The 24,432-nt window shown below is 38.4% G+C and overlaps 1 protein-coding gene across 1 annotated transcript in view; it reads left to right on the top strand.

Moving 5' to 3' along the window:
• The window catches only part of PRKG1 (protein kinase cGMP-dependent 1), a 1,210,064-nt gene that overhangs the window by 961,544 nt on the left and 224,088 nt on the right, over positions 1-24,432 (top strand). The window contains exons 6-7 of the mRNA XM_051982636.1: positions 4,849-4,926; positions 9,448-9,542. Coding sequence (XP_051838596.1) covers positions 4,849-4,926; positions 9,448-9,542 — 173 coding nt within the window. The remainder of the gene's footprint in view (positions 1-4,848; positions 4,927-9,447; positions 9,543-24,432) is intronic.

Raw genomic sequence — 24,432 nt, 5'->3', positions numbered from 1 at the left:
TCCTGACTGGTCTGATAGAAAAACTCTGTCCTCATGTCACATAACACTCCCACAAACTGCAGTCAAGCAAAAGATGCCAGACCCTTCGGTTAAGCTCAGTTCTTTTTTGGACTCCTGTACTGTGCACTTGGTTGAGTGTATGGCTTATAAATAAGATGGTCTCCATGGCAGAAGTGATTGGTCTCAAGTTCACACATCCTGATCAGAGCCAAGCCACAATTTGGTGAGTGTCAGTGAGCATGCCTTGTGCTATACCACATCTTAACCAACTAATAACCATGAAATGTGAGTGAACTAGGCCTTTCCACACAGACCACAGGGAAACTCTATTAACAGCTTCTTAAATTCATGAGACAGAGATCTAAAATGTAATTTTTAAAAATAGAAAAAATCTTTCTAGAGAGTATACATGAAAGAGAAAAAAATTCTCATGTAAAACGCGAAACTTCTACTTTGAGATTCTAATCATTAATTTTAATGTAAATGTATTACTTTTCCCATTGAGGATGAGGGAGGCAGGAAAGAAATAAAGATTGTGTAGAGAAAAAGGAATTGTACTTCCTCTTTATATTTATTTTCTTCTGAATAAGATACATTGTTGTGCATATAGGAAACAAAATTGAGCAGCACCATTCACTAGTTCATTCATTTAAGGAGCATTAATTATGTGCTAATTACCTACCAGATGTTTTGCTGGGGACAAAAAGAAAAACAATCAAATGATCTTCTTATCCTCAAGGAGCTTACACTCCATTCTGTTTCTTCTGGTCTTTCCATTTTATTTCTTACTTCTGTCTTGATGTCAGTGACCTCCATATCCTTTGAGAATCCTTTTGTCATTAGTTCTTTCACACATGAAATCTAATTATTCTGGGCCATATTTTCCATCAGTGAACATGAGTTAAAAAAAATGTCATTGACTATGTGACTGAATTAGATAAGTAATAATTACCTCTTGTCTGCTTCTGTGCAGCACTTGTAGTCTGCTGACAATATCGTTTTCCATGCCTTCATTCATAGTTTTTTTATGCTTTGCTTTGTAAGTAGTCTTGGCTCATGTTATATTCTGCCTCTTCAGCTGTGTTAACAAAGTCCCTCAAGGTCAAGAGTCATTTATTTCTCTGGTACATTTTCTTCCGTTGCCACCAAGATATATAGGTCTCGGTGCAGTATAATGCTTCTGTGGGCAATGCCTTTGTGTTCTAACCTTGGCATCCAAAGATAAGGGTCTGGTTATTTCAAATGAAAAAAATAAATAAATAAACCAATGAGAAGCTAAGAACTAGCCATTTATGGTAGTGTGTTAGAACTATCCCGGTCAAGATGTCAGTGGTAGTCAGATACTGGCTGGATAAACCTGGTCGTCATTTGACCTCTGTCTGTCTCTATTTCCCCATCTATAAATGTGGGGAACATTAATAGCATCCACATCTCAGGACTTTTATGAGAACCAAATGGGTTGACATTTGGAAAGTGCTTTGCAAACCAGAAAGTGCTATAGAAATGCTAGCTATTTCTATTCTGGCTATTATTATTTTCAACAAAGTTGTCAACAAACATTTATTAAAGACCTACTATGTGTCAGGTACTATGCTAAGTGCTAAAGACTATTTTTAAAAATGTACTTTATTTTTTAATTTATGAAATAAAACAATCATTTTTATTAGCATAATAAAAATAATTGCACATAAAATATATAATAAACTTGCGATGTACATTTTTTTCCTTTTTTCTTACCTGCCCCTACCTCACTCTAGAGATGGCTCCCATTAAACACAAATGTGTATGTATACACACACATATACATATACATCATGTAAAATTATTATTTATAAAATGTTAGATAAATAATATATATTTATGCTTCATGTATGCTTTCCCTCCATCTTAATTTTACTGAATTTTTTTTCTCAACTTCTCTTTTTATCCTACCCCTGTTACCTTATCTTCTTAACCTAATCTTCCACTCTTAACCTCATTCATCCTTCTAAGAGTCCCCACCACCATCTTTCCCCACCCTCCTAATCCCAATCCCTATATCCCTTCAGAAGTCCTTTCCCCAGCCTGTCCCCCAGTTTTCTTACTTGTCTAAATATTCAGAAAACTTCTACACTTTTCAAAATGTACAAGTTGTTTCCTCTTCAGTTCAGATGAGGATAAGGTTCTAACATTACCAGCTCTCTATCCCAACCTATTTCCTCTGTCTTAGTTCTTCCTTTCACATCTTATTTTAATAATATAATCTCCCCTTTTCCCCCTTTCCTCCAATTTTAGTTTTGAGACTCACTTCCTCATACACAACTTGGCCCCAACCTTTCTTTCTATTGAGTTCTGTTGTTGTTGTTGTTGTTACAAATATCAGAAAATCTTTCAGTTTGTCAGATGTCAATTGTTTTCATTCAGGACTATGCTCAACTTTGTTGGGTAAATTATTCTTGTATACAACCCCAGATCTTTTAGTCTTTGAAATATAATGTTCCAAGACTTATGGTCTTTTAGACGATACTCTTGTGAAATCCCAACTGCATTACTACAGTATTTTTTTCCTGCTGCTTACAGTATTTTCTCCTTAATCCGGGAGCTATGAAAGTGGATAATCTGAATTTAAACATGATGATGACTTGAATGTACATTTTTAAAAGAGATTCAATTCAACCAAGATTTATTAAGCAACTTCTATGTGCCAGTCATTGTGCTAGAATCAGGGGTCCTCAAATTTTTTAAATAGGGGGCCAGTTCACTGTCCCTCAGAATGTTGGAGGGTCGGACTCCAGTAAAAACAAAAACTTTGTTTTGTGGGCCTTTAAATAAAGAAACTTCATAGCCCTGGGTGAGGGGGATAATCATCCTCAGCTGCCTCATCTGGCCCATGGGCCATAGTTTGAAGACCCCTGTAGATACTAGGGATATAAAAATAAAAATGAAACAGTCCTTTCCCTTCAGTAGCTTAGATTCTGATAAGGAGATGGGGAATAAGTATGGAGATAAATATAAAATATGTAAAAAGCTGATTTTGTGAGAGGGAGAGGAGGAAGGGAGATAGAACAATGCTAACAAAGGAGGGTCCCTGTAAGAGTCAGATGTATTGCAGTGCTGGATTTGAACCTCAAAAAAAGTTAGGGATTCCAAGAGACAGAACCCTCTAGAAATAGGAGCAAGCCTATGCAAAGACATGGCCCCAGGAGATAAGTGTCATATATCTGGAACAGATAATAGAATATAGAGTTTGTAAGAGAGAATAACATGAAATTGGACTAGAGAAAAAGGTTGCATCCAAATTTCAAGAAGCTTTAAGATTCAAATGAATGTTTGCCTTTTACACTAAAGTCAATTCCATGCTAGTGCAACATTTTGAGCAACGTACTGTCATGAATCGACTCCAAACACCATCTTCTGCTCTCTTCTCAGATCGGATACCCTCTCTAAAGACAGAGCCATTGATGTATTCTTTATTCTTGTAGTGTCGTGCAGTGTTCTGTACACAGTAGACATCCAATATGCATTTGTTGAATGAATAAATGCATGATTGAAAGACTTCATAAATTAACTGAAGAAATTTTTAGTCTACTGATATAATTCAGAAACAAAGGAGTGATTGTCCACTTTAAATGGAAATCAAGAAATAATGAAGATGGATTATGGGAATTTCAGAGACAAAATGGTAAATGAATAAGATCGTGAGGAGAAACAGCACAAGTTTAAAAGTATATATATATATGTGTGTGTGTGTGTGTGTGTGTGTGTGTGTGTGTGTATATATATATATATATATATATATATATATATATATATATATATAATGGTGTTCCATCTAATGGATCTATATGCACATCATGAATTCCGTGTCTCATAAGAACAGTTGACAGTAATGTTTTCTGTCCCCAACTATGGCTCCCTGCTAAATTACAAAGAAGCTCTGGGCCAGATGGTATGGTTCTAATTTTTCATCTTATATGCCTCCTGACCCAGCAATGAGCTCTCTCCTACCTCTTTTAGAGAAATTTCTTCTGCTCTTAGAAGTAATAATTCTTGTTCTGGGAATATGCTGAGTGCCAGTGGCTGGGGCAGAATTCTAATACCCGACTGGGATAATCTGTTTGTTTGTAGCCTTCCTGTGATTCTCGAATGGCTGTCTCAGGCTCTGCAGATACGGGGCTCAAACTGGTTTCATAAAATGAAGGAATTCTCTCTGGCACAGTCAAAAGACAAAGAAAGTGCTGAAATCTGGATTTTAAAGCACAAAATGGGTCCCTAAAACTTAATCTGAGACCTGATGTGTTACTAGATATCCTGGATTCCACAAGCATATGTATCTTTATGAGGATGATAGGCTAACCAGATGAGACTGGCTATTATTATTTCCAATGAAGTTGTCAACAAGCATTTATTAAGCATCTACCATGTGTCAGATACTATGCAAAGTACTAAAGACTTTTTTAAAATGTACTTTATGTTTTAATTTATGAAATAAAACAAGCATTTTTATTATTTAATATAATAAAAATAATTGCACATAAATTATATAAGTTAAAATGTCTCTTAATGAGTACTGAAGTTTTGTTTGGTCCTCTTTATGTTAATGGAAGGGGGAAATCCGATTCAGAAAAAATAAGCAGGGAAATAAGGATATAATTCCCTGGGGATGGGGAAGAGAAGAGGAATGGAGGCTGATAAGCACTATATGAAGGAAAATGGGCAAGGTTGAATGATTTATTCATAATGATTATCCTTCTTGATTTAAGACAATTCTACAATCAGCGTGGATGCCAAAATTGATGAACTTCTACTTGATCAGTCTCTCTGGTGATGATGTTTCTCAGTTTTTCTGTTATTCTTTATATTTTCCAGACACACTATGAGAATGGGGAATATATCATCAGGCAAGGGGCCCGAGGGGATACCTTCTTCATCATCAGCAAAGGAACGGTAAGTTCTGATGACTTTTGATCTGGAACAGTGAGGGCCTCAGAACATGCTATTTTAGATAGGTTTTCTCTAATGTACAGTGCTTGCCACTACTGTAACTTTTCAAACCTTCCATCACTGAGAAAGAACAACTGAAAGCTAGGCTTCAGGGAGTTAATTCTGAAAAAAATTAATCTATTGTTTTTAAGACAATCAAAATAGAATTTTCCCTCTACTTAGCACTGTGCTTAATAAATATTAGTGCAATTAGTTAGTGATTGACTAAAAAAGAAGAGACTCCATTCATTTCCAAGGAATAGGGGGAAGTTGGAGGGTAGACTTATATGAAATTATTTTTAAGAAGAAAGAAAATAATCACCAAGTATTTATCAATATTTATTAAAGCTTACTATGTGCCAAGCACTATACTAGGCACTGGGAATACAAAGACAGTCCCTACTCTCAAGAAACTTATACTATATTAATGGAAACATGTACACAACTATATGGAAAATGAATACAAGGTAATGGTTTTTAAGTAAAGGCTCTAGTAGTTGGGAGATTAGAAAATATTTAGTATGAGGGGCACTACTTGACCTGGATTTTGAAGAAAATCAGATTTTAAAAGGCAAGGAGAGAAAAGAAGACTAGTATCAGATTATACAAGTTTTTAAGAACATGTAGCTTTTAAAGAACAAAAAACTCTCAGAACTATAAGAGAATTCTGGGACCAAGGGAAAATTCAGTTGAGTGGGGATCACAGAGATAAATCTGCCCTAGTCAGGTGCACTCAGAATAAAATAAATTGAGTGAAGGAATGGGAAGTGTGGGGTGGAGTGATGGAATGGACAAGAGTCTTCATTATGGAAGTACCAGAACAAGGCTAGTGGAGGCCTATCGGGTGCTGGGGCAGTTGACCAGAAATGCACCGGCAGATATTGTTGCTCTGAAGTGCTCCAGTTATGCTCCCATAGTTATGAATTTTAGATTCCCAGAGCTGCTCTGCTCTATGTCCCCTTTGGCCCTGTATCCAGAGGACCAGAGGGCATCGTGTCCACATACATAATTCTGTCATGTCCATAATGAGTGCCCAGAGATTATGGTCATGATGATAGAGATGGGATCCAGCTGGTAAAGAGCCCCGATTATGAATTAGATTAGTCAGGCTCCAGCCTGGACCAAGCCTTCATTACGTACAAGACCTTTCTCTGTACCTCAGTTTCCATTTGCTCTGCTTGCTTCAAGGAGCTATGCAGAAGTTGCTTAGTAACCTCAAAATGGGAGAGAAAGGGAAAGGGCTGGGATACGGCACCAGGAATGTTTATAAGAGGACAAAATCTGAGTCCTTGCATTGTCTCACCCTGAAACGGGAAGTAGTTACCAAGGTGCCTGAAGTGACATTCACTTTGGAGTTGCATTTCTTCTTTTGACCCACCTTCAAGAACGTAAAGAAGAAACCAAAACCATAGACTGGCTTCTTTAAAAGCAACATAGTCCTGAATAGATTTAGAAGCAGCTTTTTAACCAGTTTTTTTTTTTAAACAAGTTCTGGGAATACAGGAACTTACACTTTTAGGAGGGCTCACACTACAATCAACCATCAGGAAGCGGCCAAGAACCAGGGCCATGTATAGAGCAACAAGGAGACGCTAACTAGGTCTATAATGTCAGGGCCTGGGGTGAAGAGGCAGTTCTGGATCAGGGAACAACACAGGACAGAATCTAAAATCTAGAGAGAACAAGGCCAGGAAAGACACCGGCAAAAGAGTAGTGAGAAAGGGAGAGAAGAAAACAGAAAATCATGTGACACAAATCAGGGAACCCTCAACCACACCATTTAGGAAGGTCGTCTAACCTATGGACGAACCTGTCACTAAGCAGAGTCAAGAGCCAGAACAGGTAAAGCCAGTCCAGCCTTGTATCCAAGGCCAAGATCAGCTCCAAAATGTCAATATCAAGCCAATAATAATTCAATAAGCATATGTTAAGTACCTGGTCATGTGCAAGGCACTGTGGTAGTCCCTAAGAAAAAGAAGGGTAAAAAAGTTTATTTACTCTTAGGGAACTTACATAATGGGGGGAAGGAGAAGAGAAATGCAGAAATCCAACATTCCTGTATATAAATAAATACTGGATAATTCATGGAGAAAAGGCATCAGAAAATTCTAGGGATCAGATCACAGAGAATGGACACTTGAGGCAAACTAACAACTGCACTACTTTCTTTTGCCAGATTCTGGCGTAATATAGTAGAAGGGATGTTGGACTTGAACTCAGAGGGCTTGGATTCAAATCTCACCTCAGACATTTACTAGCTATGTGACTCTGAACAAGCCATTTATTTTCCTTGTTCTTTATTTATTTTCCTTATCTAGAAAGTGGAGATAGAGGGGTAAGATGAGGAGAGTATCCTTCCAAACCCTTCTTGCTACAAATTCCTGATCTTATTGATCTTTTTAGGGCAATGTCAGTAATACAAACAGAGGAGCATGCTCTGTGGTCACTCAGAAGGTTTAAGGGTCCTCAGCCCAGAAACCGCATTGGGGTGGGCATGAGTCTGGCAAATTGAATCTTAGATTTTCCAGAATTGAAGATATTAATCAGAATATAACTCCTTAGTTCACAGATTAATCAATTAGCATATATTAATTCATTCTATTGGAATTGAATGTGTCCAGCTGATGCTCTTGGTCCCAGAGGGTCTTTCCCTGCTCTGAGAACTCTCTGGGGGTGCTTTCCCTTCAGGTGATGCTTATGGACTATGTACTCCTGACAGACCTGCTGTTACTGTGAGCTATGCTGTCAGGGGCACACTGTTAGCATGAATTTTCACCACTCCCCGAAAGAAACAAGTTTGTGACCAAAATCAGGGAAATGGAGGTTCATGTGAAGTGCCAGTTTTTAAGTCTTAAGGGAGAAATTCAGGGAGAATGACAAATAGAGCATTCTAGTCCCTTGGTCATTCACTTCTGAGGACCATGGGAGTTTGGGGAGGAATTTTTATTTGCTTCTATGATCAAAAAATTTACTGTTCTGTGCAGAGTTTGCTGATAATGATGTTATCCACATGAGATGAGCTAGTTTCCTAAAGGCCAGCATCCTTCATCCCCAAAATAAGATATGGGGCCTACCAGATCATAGGATTTTAGATCCAGCTCTAAATCTTAGAAATCCCTGAGTCCCACTCCCTCATTTCACAGGTGTATAACTGAGGCCCAGGGCAATGAAGCGATCTGCTTAGGATCATACAGATAGATGTTTAAAAAGTGGAATCAAAGATAGAGAGTAAGAAAAGACTTTGAAGGCCAGTTGGCTTTGAGGCAATATTGGCAAAGCATTTTGCAAACCATAAAGCACTATATGAATTCTACCTCTTATTTATTTTTTATTGAGTTTATCTCTGTCGTTTTATAGATGAGGAACCTGAGGGGTTAGGAAATTTGCCTAGGACCATGTACCTAAAACATTTTAGAAGTGAGAACTGAAAATATCCTTTGAAATCTTCCAGTTTATTTTATATATGGAAACTGAAGGTCACACACAGCTAGTAAGTGCCTCCTGGGGGATTTGAATCCAGGTCTCTCTGAAGCTCGGCTCCAGGGCTTGGGTAATGTTGTCAGAGCCTTTGGAGACAGGTACTATAGAACCAGAGGGTAAATTACAAATCATGGACCCTAGCCTTCGGGAATTCTCCTCAGAGATCCATGGAGATCATGCTTCTTTATCAGCTAGTAATTCTCTCCAACCTTCATGGAATTCATGGGAAAAAATGAAAGGGAGCCCTGATCTGTGCTGCTTCCTGTAGAAAAGGGGGAGAGACACGAAGGGAGGCAGCTTCCTTCCCAAAGGCAACGATGAGAAATGGGATGGGAAAGCAAGTGGAGATGCCAGCAAGCCCCAGGAGTTAGCATTCTAATAAACTCAGCATTTCTTAGAACAGAAAGGAGAACATTAAAATAAATAAATAAATGTAAAAATGGAGCCCTAGAGAAGAGAATTTCTCTGAGGCACTAAATCTGTTTTCCTCCCAGAAGATGCAGTGGGAGATGCACCAGGGGAACCTAACCCTCCACACGGACCTCCCTACCTTTGTTTAATTCCATTTATTCAAGCAGAAAATAGCCTTGCCTCTCAACAGTTAGAGAAAGAGATGACAGAATGTTGGGAATAAGTTTGCAGCCACCACTTCTACCTCCCAGAGCACCAAACTGGTAGAAATCGGAGTCACCAAGACTCTGACACAGAATTGTTTAGCACTGCCCTCTGGGTCTTTTAATCCTGTTGTAAGAGTCACTATTTTCTGGTGGGAAAAGCTTTCCAACCCCAAATCTATGGTCTTTTGAAAGATAGTTGTGTTTGTGTGTGTTTGCTGGAGGAGTTCAGATCCAGGGAGTCTTCATGGAGGAGAGGCATTTGGGGTGTACTTTGAAGGATGAATGAAAGTTTGTGGCAAACCAAAGTGTTAAAATCATTGTTACCCACAAGCATTGTGACAAAGGCTTGATTCTTCTAACATTTTCATTCTCTTCTTTCCCCCATTAGGTAAATGTCACTCGAGAAGATTCTCCCAGTGAAGACCCAATCTTTCTTCGCACTTTAGGGAAAGGAGATTGGTTTGGAGAAAAGGCCCTCCAGGGGTAAGAGAATACCGTTATGTGGTTAAACTGGGAGTCATAATGAACTCCTTTCTTCCACCGTAAGCTGTCGAAAGGCCAGAACCACACACAGCTGTATCTCTCACTTCCAGATCTTTACTGAACACTTTACTGATGACTCACATGAGTCTTCCAAGGGCATAGAAAAGATAAAACATTGACCCCTAATCAATTAAAAAGAGGGAGGGGAACGGGAAAGGGAAGGACTCAGCATTTATATAGAACCTGCGAGGGTCTGGCAGTGTGTGAAACAATTTATGATGTCTAAGGTTCCTTCTCTCTATAGCTCTGATCCAATGGAATTCTTTCTTTATGGGGAGAATCTTCCTTTTACATCGCATGTGATGGGATATCTCTAAAAATTCATTGAAGTTAGGAATGGAATTGAATGGAAAGGAGAAACATGTGCTTACTATGTGATCAACTCTAAAAAGGGAGAGAGAAAAGCAAAATTCCCAGAGCTCAAGATACTCACATTCAAATTAGGTGTGTGTATATTAGGTGTGTACTGTGTATAGGCAGGTTTGGCTACAGGAAACTTCAGAAAAACAATGGAGGTTCCTGACTATCGATCACTGGGAAAGAGGTTGTCGGGACAAGGGATGGGCTAAAATATAGTTTTTAGTTATCTCAGGGCTGGTGGGGTAAGGATTAGGAGATGTCATTATCCAATCAAGAAGGGACATCCAGAGCCCAGGGAGAATTGGGCTACAAGACTTATTTTAGCTATGGTTTCCGCTTACCTTGTTTCCTAGAGGATCTATCTACTCTCTCCAATAGTAGTAGCATGTGTACTTACATCCTGATCCACAACTCTGCTCCATCTATATTCTTCATTCCCTGGGCCTGTGAGAGGTTAAGGACCTTGCCCATGGTCACTTGGATAGTGAGTGTCAGGCCCTGGTTTTTCTGGCTTTAAGGCTGGTTCAATGGACCATATTTTGGCACACCAACATCCCCTGGAGACCTCACAGAGCATTCTTTATGAGAAATGTGCCACATTGGGTGGAATATTATGGTTGGAATCAGAAGATCTACATTTGAAATTTAAGTGATTATCAGTGTGATTCAGGACGGGTCACATGAAGCTTCTGAGTGGACAGTAGATATAGCTTGAATGACCCTCAGAGGAGGACATAAAAATGGGTTGAGAGGTCATTGGTGGCGTTCTCTGCGTGCAATGTGTTGGCGGATTTAACACTGTGTTCTTTGCAATGAAGAAAGATAAATACTATCTAAAAATGGTTACTTAGCAAAATTTGATTGAAATAGTTTAATTAGCTATTATTAAGAGGCTGAATGGATAAAGCCATATTATCGTATATCCCTAGGCTTGCCACAAAGCATACATTGCAGCCCTACTGTAAAGACTGTAAAGAAGGGATTTTTGCCCCCATAGAGCTCTTGGAATCATGGCAACATTGGATGTCAGAACTCAGGCCAAATCCTTTCATTTAACAGAGAAAGGGCCTGAGGTCCAGGTTATCCAAGAAGTTCATCCATTGTAGATTCAGTCCCAGAGCTTCCTTGAACAGGAAACAGACAGCTGGTGGATTTGGGTTTCTAATTCCAGGTGTAAGACGTTTTATCTGGAAGAATTAGCAACAGGGGGTTACTGATCCTCAAAGTGGTTCAGAATAGAAACAAGTTTCTATTTCTGCTCAATTTTAAAAGCTGCACCACAAAACATTGGCCATATATGTTCCATCAACAAGTACAGCTTGGCAATTTGTCCTTTTCCCTCTCCAGAATCAGAGGGCAGAAGCTCTTTTCTTCTTTCCCAGGTCACGGATACAGAAGGGTAATAGCACAGATTGGCCATTTGCTTCTCTCCCTGCAGTCGCGTCCCTTTGAACTAACCCACTTGTAAATGTGCCAGACCCTCAGCAGCCTGGTGTGTGAACCTGTTGACATTTTATTTTGTGCTCTGCTTTTCATGTGGAAAAACTGAAAGAATTGTTAGAGAAAAGACTTCCCCAAAGGAAGGCACCGACGCAAAGTGTCTTGGGCTAGGGACTGTGTCCAGGTATATCTCCCCTGGCCCAAGGCATAGCTATCTGTATTTCAGGAGCTGGATCTCCAAAAGGGGAAGAAAATCAGGGAGGGCTAAAATCAGGAGAAAAGTGTCTGTATGAGGAAAGCCTAAAAACTCTTCCATTCCAGCAGAATCAATTAGCTCAACAATCACATTTCCCTATGAAAGTTTTTGATAACTATGCCCTGTCCATTGCTGTCAGATGGATTTTAGTGTCATTGACACATAGAATTTGACCTGGAAGGGACCACAAATATGGCTCACCCAACACGCCTCAGCCAATTAAGGCACAAAGACCCGGGTGCTGAAGGGATTTTACCAAGATCACACAAATCGTATTCTTGAGGGACAGAATTGGAATCTAGATCTTTTGAATCCAATCAGTGAATTCTCCACAATATCATGTTGCTTCATTTCTAATGAATTGCTCTGATCAAATCACTCCATGACTCCAAAGCACTCAGTAGTTCCCTGCTAGCAGACAATTTATGAATTAACAAGAGCTAGAGAGCAGTGTGAGATGTAAAATGGATAATTTTGATTACATTAAGTTTAAAAAGGTTTGTACAAATAAAACAAATGTAGCCAAGATCAGAAGGAAAGCAGGAAAATGGAAAAATACATTTATAGACAGTTTTTCAGATAACTGAGTCCTATATCAAATATATAAATAACTTTGTCATATCTATAAGGATACACTTCATTCCCTAATTGATAAATGGTCAAAGATATTAACAGGCAGTTTTCTGAAGAAGAAATCAAAGCAATTTAGAGCCATGTGAAGAAATGCTCTAAATCATTATTGATTAGAGAAATACAAATTAAAAACAACCTTGAGATGCTATTTTATACCCATCAGATTGGCTAAAATGATTGAAAGAGAAAACAACAAATCTTGAATGGGATGTGAAAAGTTCAGACACTAATTCACTGTTGGTAGAACTGTGGACAGATCTAATCATTTTGGAGAGCAATCTGGAATTATACCCAAAGAGTTATTAAACTGCGTATGTTCTTTGATCCAGCAATACCACCACTAGGTCTGGTTCCAAAAATGATTAGGCAAGAAAGAAAAGAACAAACATGTCCAAAATTATCTATAGAAGCTCTCTTTGTGGTGGTAAAGAACAAGAAATTATAGGGATGTCCATCTACTGGGGAAATGTCTGAACAAGTCATGGTATCTTGTTGCAATACTGTTGTGTTATAAGAAATTATAATTGATGATTGTATAAAAACATAAGAAGACATTCATGAAATAATGAAGAGCAAAATAAATAGAACCAGGAGAATATTGTACACATTAACAGCAATATGTTTTAAGAACAATTTTGAGTGAATAACTAACTTATTTTGACTATTATAACTACCCAAATTAACTACAAAGGATCTATGAGAGAAGATGTTATCTACATCCAGAAAAAGAGCTGAAAATAGATTTATACAATGATTTTACATGAAAATAATATTTGTGTAAATGGTAGTTACCTCTAGAGTGGAGAGAGGAAAGGAAAAAAAGAAAGAAAAATAATGTGTTTTATTGTCATTATATATTTTAAAGGAATAGCCAGTTTTATTTGGTAGATTTGCAGTTTCATGTGCAATCATCTGTTTTTCTCTTCTGCCATTCTATGGAAAGGCTTGTTTTATATCTTAATATCAAAATAAAGAAAAATCATCTTACTAAGCATGAGAGATCTCTACAATATATTCCTGAGATCAATAAACCATTAATAAGCATGTTCTATTGGCATCAAGCACTATGTGGGTATAAATGAGGCAGAGAATGATTAGGTCAGGCAAAGGATAATTCAGAGAAATAACTATCAAAAACTAGAGTTTGGAGAGCATTTTAAGAGAAATTTACCAAACATTCAAACCAGAGGAATCACATCCTTTAACCCTCCTAGAATTACACAGAGACAGAGTCAAACAGAGACAGAAAAACAGAGAAAGACAGAGATACACAAATCCACAGAGACAAGGAGAGAACATTTAAACCTCTAGCTCAGTGCCCTCAGTTATCACCCTGGCTTTGTTCCTTTGCCATTCACATCCAACCCTAGCTCTTTCACACAGGACCATGTTTCCTGAAATGATGAAGCAATGAATGAATAAATGAACGAACAAGATTTAAATGCTTACTATGTGCAAAGCACTAGAAGTGCTGAGGTTATAAATAGAAAAAGGACGATAGTCCTGTTCTCCAGGAGCTCCCATTCTAATGGGGGAGACGCAGCACAGATAGAAAACTGCAGTTTTAAGTCAGATGGAGAAATTGTGCGATTCTTAGGGTACAAAGGCTTAATGCCATTTCCACGGATTAAAATCAGGCCATGTACTGATGCTGAATCACTGACAGCCAGGGGTTTTGAGGCTGAAAATTTGCTTTTCTAGCTCTCTAGTAGATGGGACTAGAGTACCTGCATGAACCATCGGCAGAAGGTAACTTCACAGAAGCTGATTCTCAGGGCAAAAACAACTAAGGGCACTGGGCTAGAAACATAGCTGTTCTTTCTTTGTCTCTGTGTTTCTCTGTCTTTGCTCTGTCTCTATCTCTGCCTCTGTCTTTCTGTTGTTTTGTCTCTGCCTCTCTCTGTGTGTCTCTCTGTCTGCTTCTGTCTATCTCTATTTCTTTCTCTGTCTCTCTCTTTTACTCTCCTTCTCTCTCTGTCTCTGTCTCTCATTTTTTTTTACTCTCCCTCTCTCATTCTCTGTCTCATTGTCTCTTTATTTTTCTGTCTCTGTCATACTCTCCCATCCATCTGTCTTTTTTTTACTCTCCCTCTCTTTCCCTTTCTCTCTCTCTCTGTCTGTCTGCCTCTCTTGCATGTGAGCACATGCATGCAATCATGTTACTATATTGCTGCTATAGGGAACCCATTTCCTGCCAGTTCTGCTGAATTTATTTTACAACAGTTCATATAAATCTTTAGGTTCTCCTGAACCCACTCACTCAGTATTTCTTTTGCACAATAGGATTCCAACACAATCATTCCAATTTGTTTAGCAAATTCCCAAACTGATGCACATCCCCTCACTTTCCAATTCTTTGCCACAACACAAAGAAGTATGGCTATTCTCAAGACTCTTGGGATCAGGCTCCATTATAATCTGAAGGGAAGTGGTGGTCATGATGGTGATGGTGATTCAACCAGCCTGATGATGCTGCCTCCTCTCTCCAATTCAGTGTTTTAAAGTTTCAAGGTTGATTTGCCTATCCTGTGTGTGCTCTACTCTTGGTACATTGACCTCCTCATGCCTCAGTTTCCCCCCATAGAAATGAGAGTATTGAATTACTGTATCTCTGAGATTCCTTTCAGTTCTCTGACCATGTTAACTGAGAGCCTCAACCCTGAACCATTGCTCACCTCGACTATGTCTTCGTGATTCCTCATTATCTTTTCCTCAAGCATCCATGCAATAATACAAGAAAAGTTTTGACTTTCCTCATTCAGATTGTATTTCATTTCTGGTTTCTATTAGGAGAGCCTGAAACTTCATATTACCTACAGCTTTATGGGTCTTCCTGAGCATCTATGTAGTTATTTGATTTTTACAATGATTGATCTCTCTTTATTCAAGATCTAATATTTCAAATTATGATTTTTCCAGAAATAATATATATATATATATGTGTGTGTGTGTGTGTGTGTGTGTGTGTGTGTGTGTGTGTGTATCAGGAAATGTTTTTGAAAGCCTTTTCAAGATATTCAGAAGTACTTTTATAGCCTCCAAAATGGGAAATCAGGTTCACAGCTCCCACTGAGGGAGGGATCACTTATGTTAATTTTCTTCACAGTGAATGCAGTTTTGACTGGTATATTTAATCTAAGAGAGACCAGAACTGGTGTCGCTTACACACCTGGTTCGTATTTTTAGGAAGGTGATGATTATAGCCATATTATTTTTATGTTTATTGCTAAAGTTATTTCCTTATGCACTACAAAATAGGGTAGCATTTTCCTCTCAGGAAAGAACATAATAAAAAGAAAACATAAGAAGTGCAAATACAGAATTTCAGAGATGAATGGCAGTTTTGAATGCATTAAGTCGAAACCACCCCGGGCAATACCTCCCTGGTCAATACAAGAGTGGGAAAGCTGGGGGACTCCTGGCTTTGGAGGCAGAGAACATAGATTCAATCCCGCGTCTGATGTTTGCCTTCTGTAAATCTTTGGAAAGTCATAATCTCTTAAAGCCTCAGTTTACTCATCTGTAAAATGAAGGACCTGGAGTTGTCTTTGACATTCTTGATTAAAGATATCTACCACCTCACAAGGCAGCCTTTCTCTTCTGAGATAGCTCCTCTGGTGAAAGAGACAGTGGGAAGGTCACTGGCTTTGGGATCAGAGGACCAGTTTGAAACCATCTCTCTGAACCTCCATTAAAATCAGGTGGTAGATAAGAGTAGCTTCAAGATCCCTTCTCGCTTTCAATCCATTAACCTGGGATCCTAATTGTTGGGAAGATTTTCCTCATAAATAGATAAAACCTATCTTTCTGTAGCTTCCACCCATTGTTCATGATGATGACCTTTGGGGAACAATGAGAACGATTCTAATCCATCTTCAGAGCAACAGTCCTTTAAATATTTGAAAACAACCATTTTGTTCTCCCTTTAAAGTTTCTCTTCTTTTTCCCCCTGGCCCACTGGGAATGGGTCCCCTAAAGGGAAAACATTAGGGGAGCAGAGCTCTAGAGGCAGAAAGAACTTAAAAGACCATCTATTTTTAAAAAGGAAACTGAGATCCACATTATCTGGACAGAATTCTTGGTTCTTTGCTGTCTGTTGCTGTGTAGGGCAGGTTCAGAATCAGCCACATAATGGTTGGTGAGATTTAGAATTTGTGTAATTCCATGGGCCATCAGGATTGGCAGCTCCATCAACTTCACAGAATACAAAGGTAACTGTTGGTGGCGGCCGCTGCCTTAAAAACATTTTAGTTCATAGGGATTGAGAAATAGTTTTTTTTTTCCTATTAGAGATGAGACTTGGGCAACAAGAACTTGAATGATCATTTAAAAAGCTTTACATTTCCTCCAGTGGCTAGGGCAAGCCTCTAAGTGTTGGAGTATTTTTCTTTAAACTAGTTCTCCAGCCCCTGCAGTCACAAACATCAGGTCACTTTCCACGGTAAAATTGGGGAAAAGTATAAAAGTGACGAGCTGTTGCATTCTCATTATAAAGCTTGTCACTCAATCCATGTAAAATCTTTCAGTTCTCCAGGAAAAGGGGAAAAATTAAAGGATATTTGGGATTTTTTCTTGAAAATAGTTGAATGTGTTCTCGTTAAAGCTAATCTTCTAGTTAATGACCTACCAATAAGAGCTGACCCTTCTTCATGGCTTATAAAGTGCTTTAAATATAGCATTTTAATTGTTCTTCACAGCAATCTGTTAAGTATTCAGTAAGGCTATTTACTATCCAGTTTTACAGGTAAAGAAACCAAGGCAGATAGCAGAAAACTAACTTGCTACCTCTCATGAAGTAGATAATAAAATCATTAGTGTGCCCATTTTATCGATTAGGAAATTGGTACCCAGAGAAGTTTTGTGATCTACTTTATGTTACACAACTACTAAGTACCGGAGCTGGAACTCTAATTCACTCTACCGGTTCCAAGCCCAGCATTGCTGGGATTTGTTTGCTTGGTTGTTTTTACTTGTTTCAATTTTTATATCTCTCTTTTTTTAACATTTTGGATGAAAAGTATCATGGGATTGATGCTATTTTCTCAAAGGTACAGAGACAATCCTATGACACCCATCCTTTCATCCATTCCATCAACAAGCAAGCATTTGCCTCTATAAGAGGAAACAGCTGCTTGTATGATGAACATTAATAAAGGTGTTGCTATCATATGGTTTCAGGAAATAAAACAGTTTTAACAATTGGAGGACAACTGATGGGGATAATTATGACCATACTGAGGGGACCGGAAGCAGCTGTCCATCAAGGTGACATGTGTCTTGAGTATGACAGTCTTCCAGTGATGCAATTCTGGTGATTAATGTTTGGATAAATGATTCTGCCTGAAGAGCCTTTGGAAGCTTTATAGGAAGTCAGTTCTTGGCAAAAAAAATAATAATAAAATAAAATTGTAGAATCCTGGGTGGTCTTTTCATGACTACTGATGATCATAGATATGGACTTTAAAAGACAAAGACAGATTTGGGAAGCAAACAACTAGTTAGAAAGTGGTACCTAAGAACGGGATTTTGGCTTCTAGACTAGAATAATGATAGGCTTTTTGTCCTGGGATGGAGTACTCCTAAAGGCTGATCTGATCTTTCTCAGAGAGAACAACAATGAGATGGAACAAATCAGCTCCAATAGAACAATAATGAATTGAACCAGCTACATCCAGTGAAAGAACTCAAGGAAATGAGTGTGAACCACTACATAGAATTCCCAATCCCTCTATTTTTGTCCACCTGCATTTTTGATTTCCTTCACAGGCTAATTGTACATTATTTCAAAGTCCAATTCTTTTTGTTCAGCAAAATAACTGTATGGACATGTATACATATATTGTATTTAACATATATTTTAACATAAAAAAGAGAAGGAAGGGCAAGGTAAAAAGTGCTGTGATTCTATCTACCCAGCTAGATACCAAAATAAGTAGCAGATATGATACCTAGAAATAGGAAACAAAAGAAATTTTTAAAAAAAGGATTTGTCTATAAATGGTAGGCCCTTCTTATATCCTGTATGACCTTCTAAAAATGAATTTGCATCAGTCATATTGCATGCGCTCCCTGTTACCTTGCATCGGAAATATTCAGAAATGGGTCCTCTTCTACTTGTGACAATCATCAAAGTAAACTGCTCCATGGATGCAGGAAGGCAGCAGCTAGCTGGAAAACCCTCCCAAGAGCACCAGCTCCTCTTCTGCTTTGAAGCTATCCATAGAAAACTTTGAAAAGTAGAATTAATTCAAGCTTTTGGTTCAGAATTTCTAAACCCACAATCATATTTCAAAGATGAAGGTGTAGATGAGGAGGAGGAGGAGTGACTTTATATCTCTATCATCCAGCTCTATCGCCCAGGGCCAGAGATTTTCTACCAAGCCATGGGCAAACAAACAATTAATCAATTAAAAAAAAAAGCTTGTTATAAGTGAAGTACTACACTTAACACTAAGGACAGAAAGACAATTAACAATCTCTATCTTAAGGAACTCATGCTTTAATGGGGAATAAAAAGAACGGTAAACAGAAATTCATAAGGAGAGCCACTTACTAAATAGACTCCTAGAGGGACATTCAGAGGATACACAGATAAACAGGGAAAGTGGAGGTTTTCTGGTACATCCTTCCATGCAGAGTTGTTCATAAATAAATAAAAAAACAGGAGGACCAATGGCGGTGTTCCTACCCGTGTTTATGGCTGTACTGCTCTGCTGCCCAGTAGCCACCCAGACCAAAAGGAATCTTGATCTCCTTCCCACCAGTACTGTGTATGCTGCATCGGATGCATAATGACATGGACCCAGAAGCCTGGGCCAGCTCTCCTTTTATAGAAACCTACAGGAAACCTTAAACAGCTAGAAGCCCCATCTTCCTGAGTTCAAATCTGACCTTGGACACTTACTAGCTGTATGATCCTGAGTAAGTCACCTCACCCTGTTTTGCCTCAATTTCCTCATCTCTAAAATGAGCTGGAAAGGAAATGGCCAGAGGAAATGGCCAGCACGAATTTAGGGTTAGTCCGAGTGATGTCATGAAAAATCAAATCCAACTGAAAAACTGAGCCACATCCCAGAAAGACTCTGGAGAATAGAAGGGCTGATGACGTCTCTGAGTCATAGAAATAGCCTTTGCTTTCCTTTCCCAATTAGTTCTGGGTAGAAATCAATCCCTATAGACTGTATAGAGATTTAGAGAAATACAAATTAACATTATCCATGATATGTTTTTATTTATTTTGTTAAATGTTTATTATTTGTTAAATGAAAGGTAAGAATTAAGTTACATTTTGATGTGGTTCAGGCTACATTCAGAAGTTTTGCAGTTGGTGAGTCTGACTTCTCTGGGTTGAGAAGAAGTATTCAAGTGGGAGTCAGAATGTCCCATTCAAATCCTCATTCTTGTACTTAACACTGGCAGGTCTCTTCACCTGTCTGGGCCTGGATTTGTTCATCTGTCATAGGTTATCCCTAAGGTCCTCATGGCTCTCGAGTTTTGATTCCACAGGTGTCTGCCTGGCTGACCATAGTAACAGACTCATACAATTCCATAGTATAAACTGAGTCTTGCAAATACTAAGTATTGGTTCCATGAGTCTGTAAATGCTAGCTGTTCAATGTTTCAACCAAGAGAAAATAAGTGTATTGTGGAACACTGGGTAATTGTTCCCTTGATTTTTTCTTGAAAATTGTGTATGAAAAATACAAGAAACAAGAGGTGAAAAAAGAGAGAGAATCCAGAAATCAGGACAATGCAAATTTGTAAATAAATTTTTTTGGCAGAAAGTGAGGAAAAAGAGGATATTTTAGATTCTTTACCATGAAATCAGGTTCTTCCCCGCTGGGTTATGTAATACAAGTTATGATCTTTCTGAGCATCCCTTTTCTCATCTGTCAAATGGGTTTTCTTATTCTCCCTATCTTGTGTGGTTGTTCCAAGAAAAATGCTAGAGCAGCTTCTCAAGTGTGATAAACCTCGTAGGGAGAGGTCATCGGGTTTGAGACAAAGTACCTCAATCATTTTTTGGTAAGGATAATCATCCTTTAAGTCACACATTTTAGAAACCACACGTCTAAATATTGTTTTTATAAGTGATTGTTCTGTTATTGGCTTGGTTTCTGACACAGCCTCATTTCTCTGATCCCATGTCCAAGCTATGCCTTTGGAGACCAGAAACGAAGGAAGGCACAGTTCCCTCAGAGAGGAGGGCTGCCAAAAGCCATTCCTCACTCACTGCTCACTGACAATCAGTAATCAATCTGCTTCAAGGAAAATAAAACCCATCTCTTTAGGAGTGAAATGAAGACATGGGGCAAAAAACTGTATCTGTAGACAAAAGCGAGTCATAGAAAGAATATGAGTCACTCTCTTAGACCATGAAGTCTTCGACAAAAGCGGCCATGTCTTATTCATCTTTAAATCTACGCGATGACAACAATTGTGTTGCATAATGGAAATAAGATCAGCTTTGAAGACAAAAAAGGGGAGGTGAACATCCTGCCTCTGACATCCAGGAGCTGAACTACTGCTGATGAGTCACTTCAACTCTCTAGGTCATGGGGTAATGCCGGAGAAACTGAGGCAAGATAGAGATTAGAGAGTTTTTAATATTTTATTATAAGGGAGAGATTGTGCTGGGGGCATGCTGCCCCCAGAACTGATGTCCAAAGAGAATATGAGTTCTCAATGGCATATTTATCCACAGTAGCTAAACAAAGGCAGGGGGATGGAGTCCAAACTCTGGTGGGCGGGAATCTCCAGGCAGGAACCATTAATTTGGTTCTGATGGGTTTGGGGGGTAGGACCATAAATTCTAACAGACTGGAAATTAAAGAGGTGTCCAGCTTAGAACCAGAAAGTCTGGACTCTCCCTTATCTTGAGTTTACACATTGACAATTTATAACTTTAGACTAAATACCCCTGAGTTATATCAGTCTTAATGAACCATAGGAGGGGTTGCAACTAAGGGGATTGAGGCAGAATAATTAGGGAAACTGAGGCACAACAATTTATGGAAACTGAAGCAGGACCAATTAGGGAAACTGAGGCAGAATTATTTAGGGAAATTGAGGCGGGACAATAAAAGGGAACTGTGGCACAACAATAGGGGACTAAGACTATAAATTAGAAATTTTATTTGCCTCAGAGGATGGATTCCCCCAGTGTGGTACTCTTTACCATGATGAAATCACAGATAGAAAGGTTGGAAAGGGATAATCCTCCAGAGCAACTAATACAATAAGTAGCATGATGTCTGGGACAAAGTAGATGCTTCATAAAAATCTATTAATTGAGCCATTGATTAGTATTTGCAGGTTCTTAAGTAATTGAATACAATGAATTTAAATTTCTTTACAAAATGTATACATTATTACTTGTGATGATGCTAGCTGACATTTTTATAAGCCCTTTAAGGTTTGCAAAGTTCTTTACATTGGATGCTCAAAAGCCATATCATGCAGTTGTTTTGAGAAAAAAATACTTTGAGATCAGTAATTACTTCTTACTTTAATTTATCATGTGGACATTCCCTCCAATGATGCAGATTGAAGTCCATCCATCACTATCCATTCCATGTGACTTTGTTTTTCTGCAGTTCTGCTTCAGAGCATCCTCTACCACCCGGAAGGGCTTTTTCTAGATCTCCTGATACCTGTGAATACCAAGGAAACCCACAATCTCTTCATTGCTTATCTTTTTTTTCTAATGAATGATCTATGTTTTTCTTTCACTGGCCATATATTCTTTAGTGGTATACTTTAACCCACTTTTCTTGATCAGTTCCCAATTTACATACTATCATAGACCATTCATACCTTGACTTTCCATCATACATCCTCATTGGAAGAATATTGATGCTAAAAACATAGATCAAAGTGAAGCCTGGGGATATATTGTTAAAGATTAATTTTCTCCATTTGCCCCTCCTCTTTATTTCTAAGTCTAGCTCATTGTCCTTGTACATTGTCTGACCAAGATCTATAGAACAAAAGACCAACTTTATGGGTTGTCTATTTAACTGCTTATCATAGGCAGAATAATAAACTTCTTCATCAATCTCATTTTCCCATGTGGGTGGTGATAATAAATATTATTTAGGACATTCTTTGGATGGCCCAGTTAATATGATGTCATCTGCAAACGGGTGTCTGAAAAAAAATTAACTTCCATTCAACCTCTGTTCTGGCTATCACTGTGATGGTGACCCTTTTTTCCCCATCTTTTTGTTTTACTTGACATTCATAATGAAGTACTACTGGCTTTATTCACCCCATCTTACTGAGGAGTAAACTGAAGTTGTGAGAACTAAAAACTACTTGTGTCGGGGGTCATACAGCTGGCAAATGTTAAAGATTAAAGGCAGAAATTGAAACTAGGTCCATCCACTCACTTAAAATGTGGAAATAGTTATTGCTCTCTATCATTTCTCTTCTTTTCTTTTCCCTTCTCCTTCTCCCTTTCTCTACTCTTTTTACTTCTTCTATCATCATCATCATCATCATCATTCAACACACTATTTCTTTTATATCTCACTGCCTTCCTGGTCAAAATCTAATTTTGTCTCTCCTGCTTAAATCAATTAAAGCTGTTCCTGTAGCTTAGGATGTTGCCTCTTACCTCTTGCTTTTGCATGGTCTTTCCTCCAAGACCAGAGTACATGTGGTCCCTCCTCACTTCTACCTTTCATAATCATTATCTTCCTTTACAGCCCAGACCTAGCATTGTCTCCTCAGACTTCACTACTACGAAGTATTTTATTCTTCCTTAGATGTTCTAATGCACTTCTCCTGGATCTGTCCTTTGCCTCATCTATCAACCACAACTTTGTGTTATCACATATGCTGTGCATGTTTCTCTTATCCCCCAAACGCAAGGAATATATACATCTTGAAAACAGAGATTTTTTTTCCTGTTGGTCTTTATATTCCTATTGTGTTATACAAGATCTTTTCTGTCTTAGTGGTCTTAAGCTCATATGTTAAGACCGTGAAGGGACCGTGTCATCCATCCATCTTCTACAACTTGCTCATTTTATTAGAAAACTTGGACTCAATTAGGTTAAGAAAAATTACTCAAGTGGAAAGTGTCAGAGTCAGTCTTTGAAGTCCGTACCTCTCTCTGATTAAATCTCCTGTTCTTTTGGGTATATCACAGTACTTAATAAATGTGCAATGAATGAATCAGAAGATGAGAAGATGTAACTTTTCACAGTTTATCCAGGCACAAATAAACCAATTCCAAGAAGAGAGAGAGAGAGAGAGAGAGAGAGAGAGAGAGAGAGAGAGAGAGAGAGAGAGAGAGAGAGAGAGAGAGAGAAAGAGAGAGAGAGAGAAAGAGAGAGAGAGAGAGAGAGAAAGAGAGAGACCGAGATAGAGAAACAGACAGAGAGAGAGAGAGGAGAGAGAGAAAAAAAAGAGAGAGAGACAGAGAATATGACTCTTTGACTCTTCCTTCTTCCTTGTTTTTTCTCCTCTTTTTTTTTTTTGGTTAAAAAAATGATTAGTTGAAATTGATTATGTAAAATCACCACTTTCTGTTGTTGTGTAGCAAGGGCTGCCTGACAGGCTCAAGTATGAGATTTATGAGCAGCAAGCGGAAAACAAAATATATTTCTTCAGTAGCTGCACAGGCCTAACCAATGCGTTTTGCCTCAAGACTTCTTGGATGGATGTGAAATTGCCTAGGAAATTAGATGTAGATTTATTTTGTGTTAATCCTGAGCAAAAAGAATACGTTACAGTCCAGTGACATTCAGAAATATTGCTCCTACTAGAAGGAGCTGCTGAATATTGTGCCGGGGCTGGAAGATCAGTGGACACTGAGACGGAGATCTTTTGTTGCTGGTCTCTTGTCTTGTGTCTGGGCTGAATTTCAAATAGCCATTTTGCATTTCAAATCCATGTTTACATAAAATGCATAATAATGAAAACCTTCTTTGATATTTCTGGACTATAAAGAATCTTGCAGATAGAAATTCCCTGAACAAAACCTTTTTGGTGTTCCAGGAGAAAATAAAAAGCCTGCTTTTAATAGGATTTCTACATAAAACCCTCTTTACAAGGAGTCCATTAGAAGATAATTAGAAGTACATTACAGATGCCTGAATAACTGATATATGCTTTATTTAAATAGGCAGTCAT

The sequence above is a fragment of the Antechinus flavipes genome, chromosome 2 (assembly GCF_016432865.1).
Source record: "Antechinus flavipes isolate AdamAnt ecotype Samford, QLD, Australia chromosome 2, AdamAnt_v2, whole genome shotgun sequence".
In the NCBI taxonomy this organism is placed as follows: Eukaryota; Metazoa; Chordata; class Mammalia; order Dasyuromorphia; family Dasyuridae; genus Antechinus; species Antechinus flavipes.
Note: the sequence above shows the minus strand (reverse complement) of the source record. Positions and strands in the feature narration are given on the sequence as shown.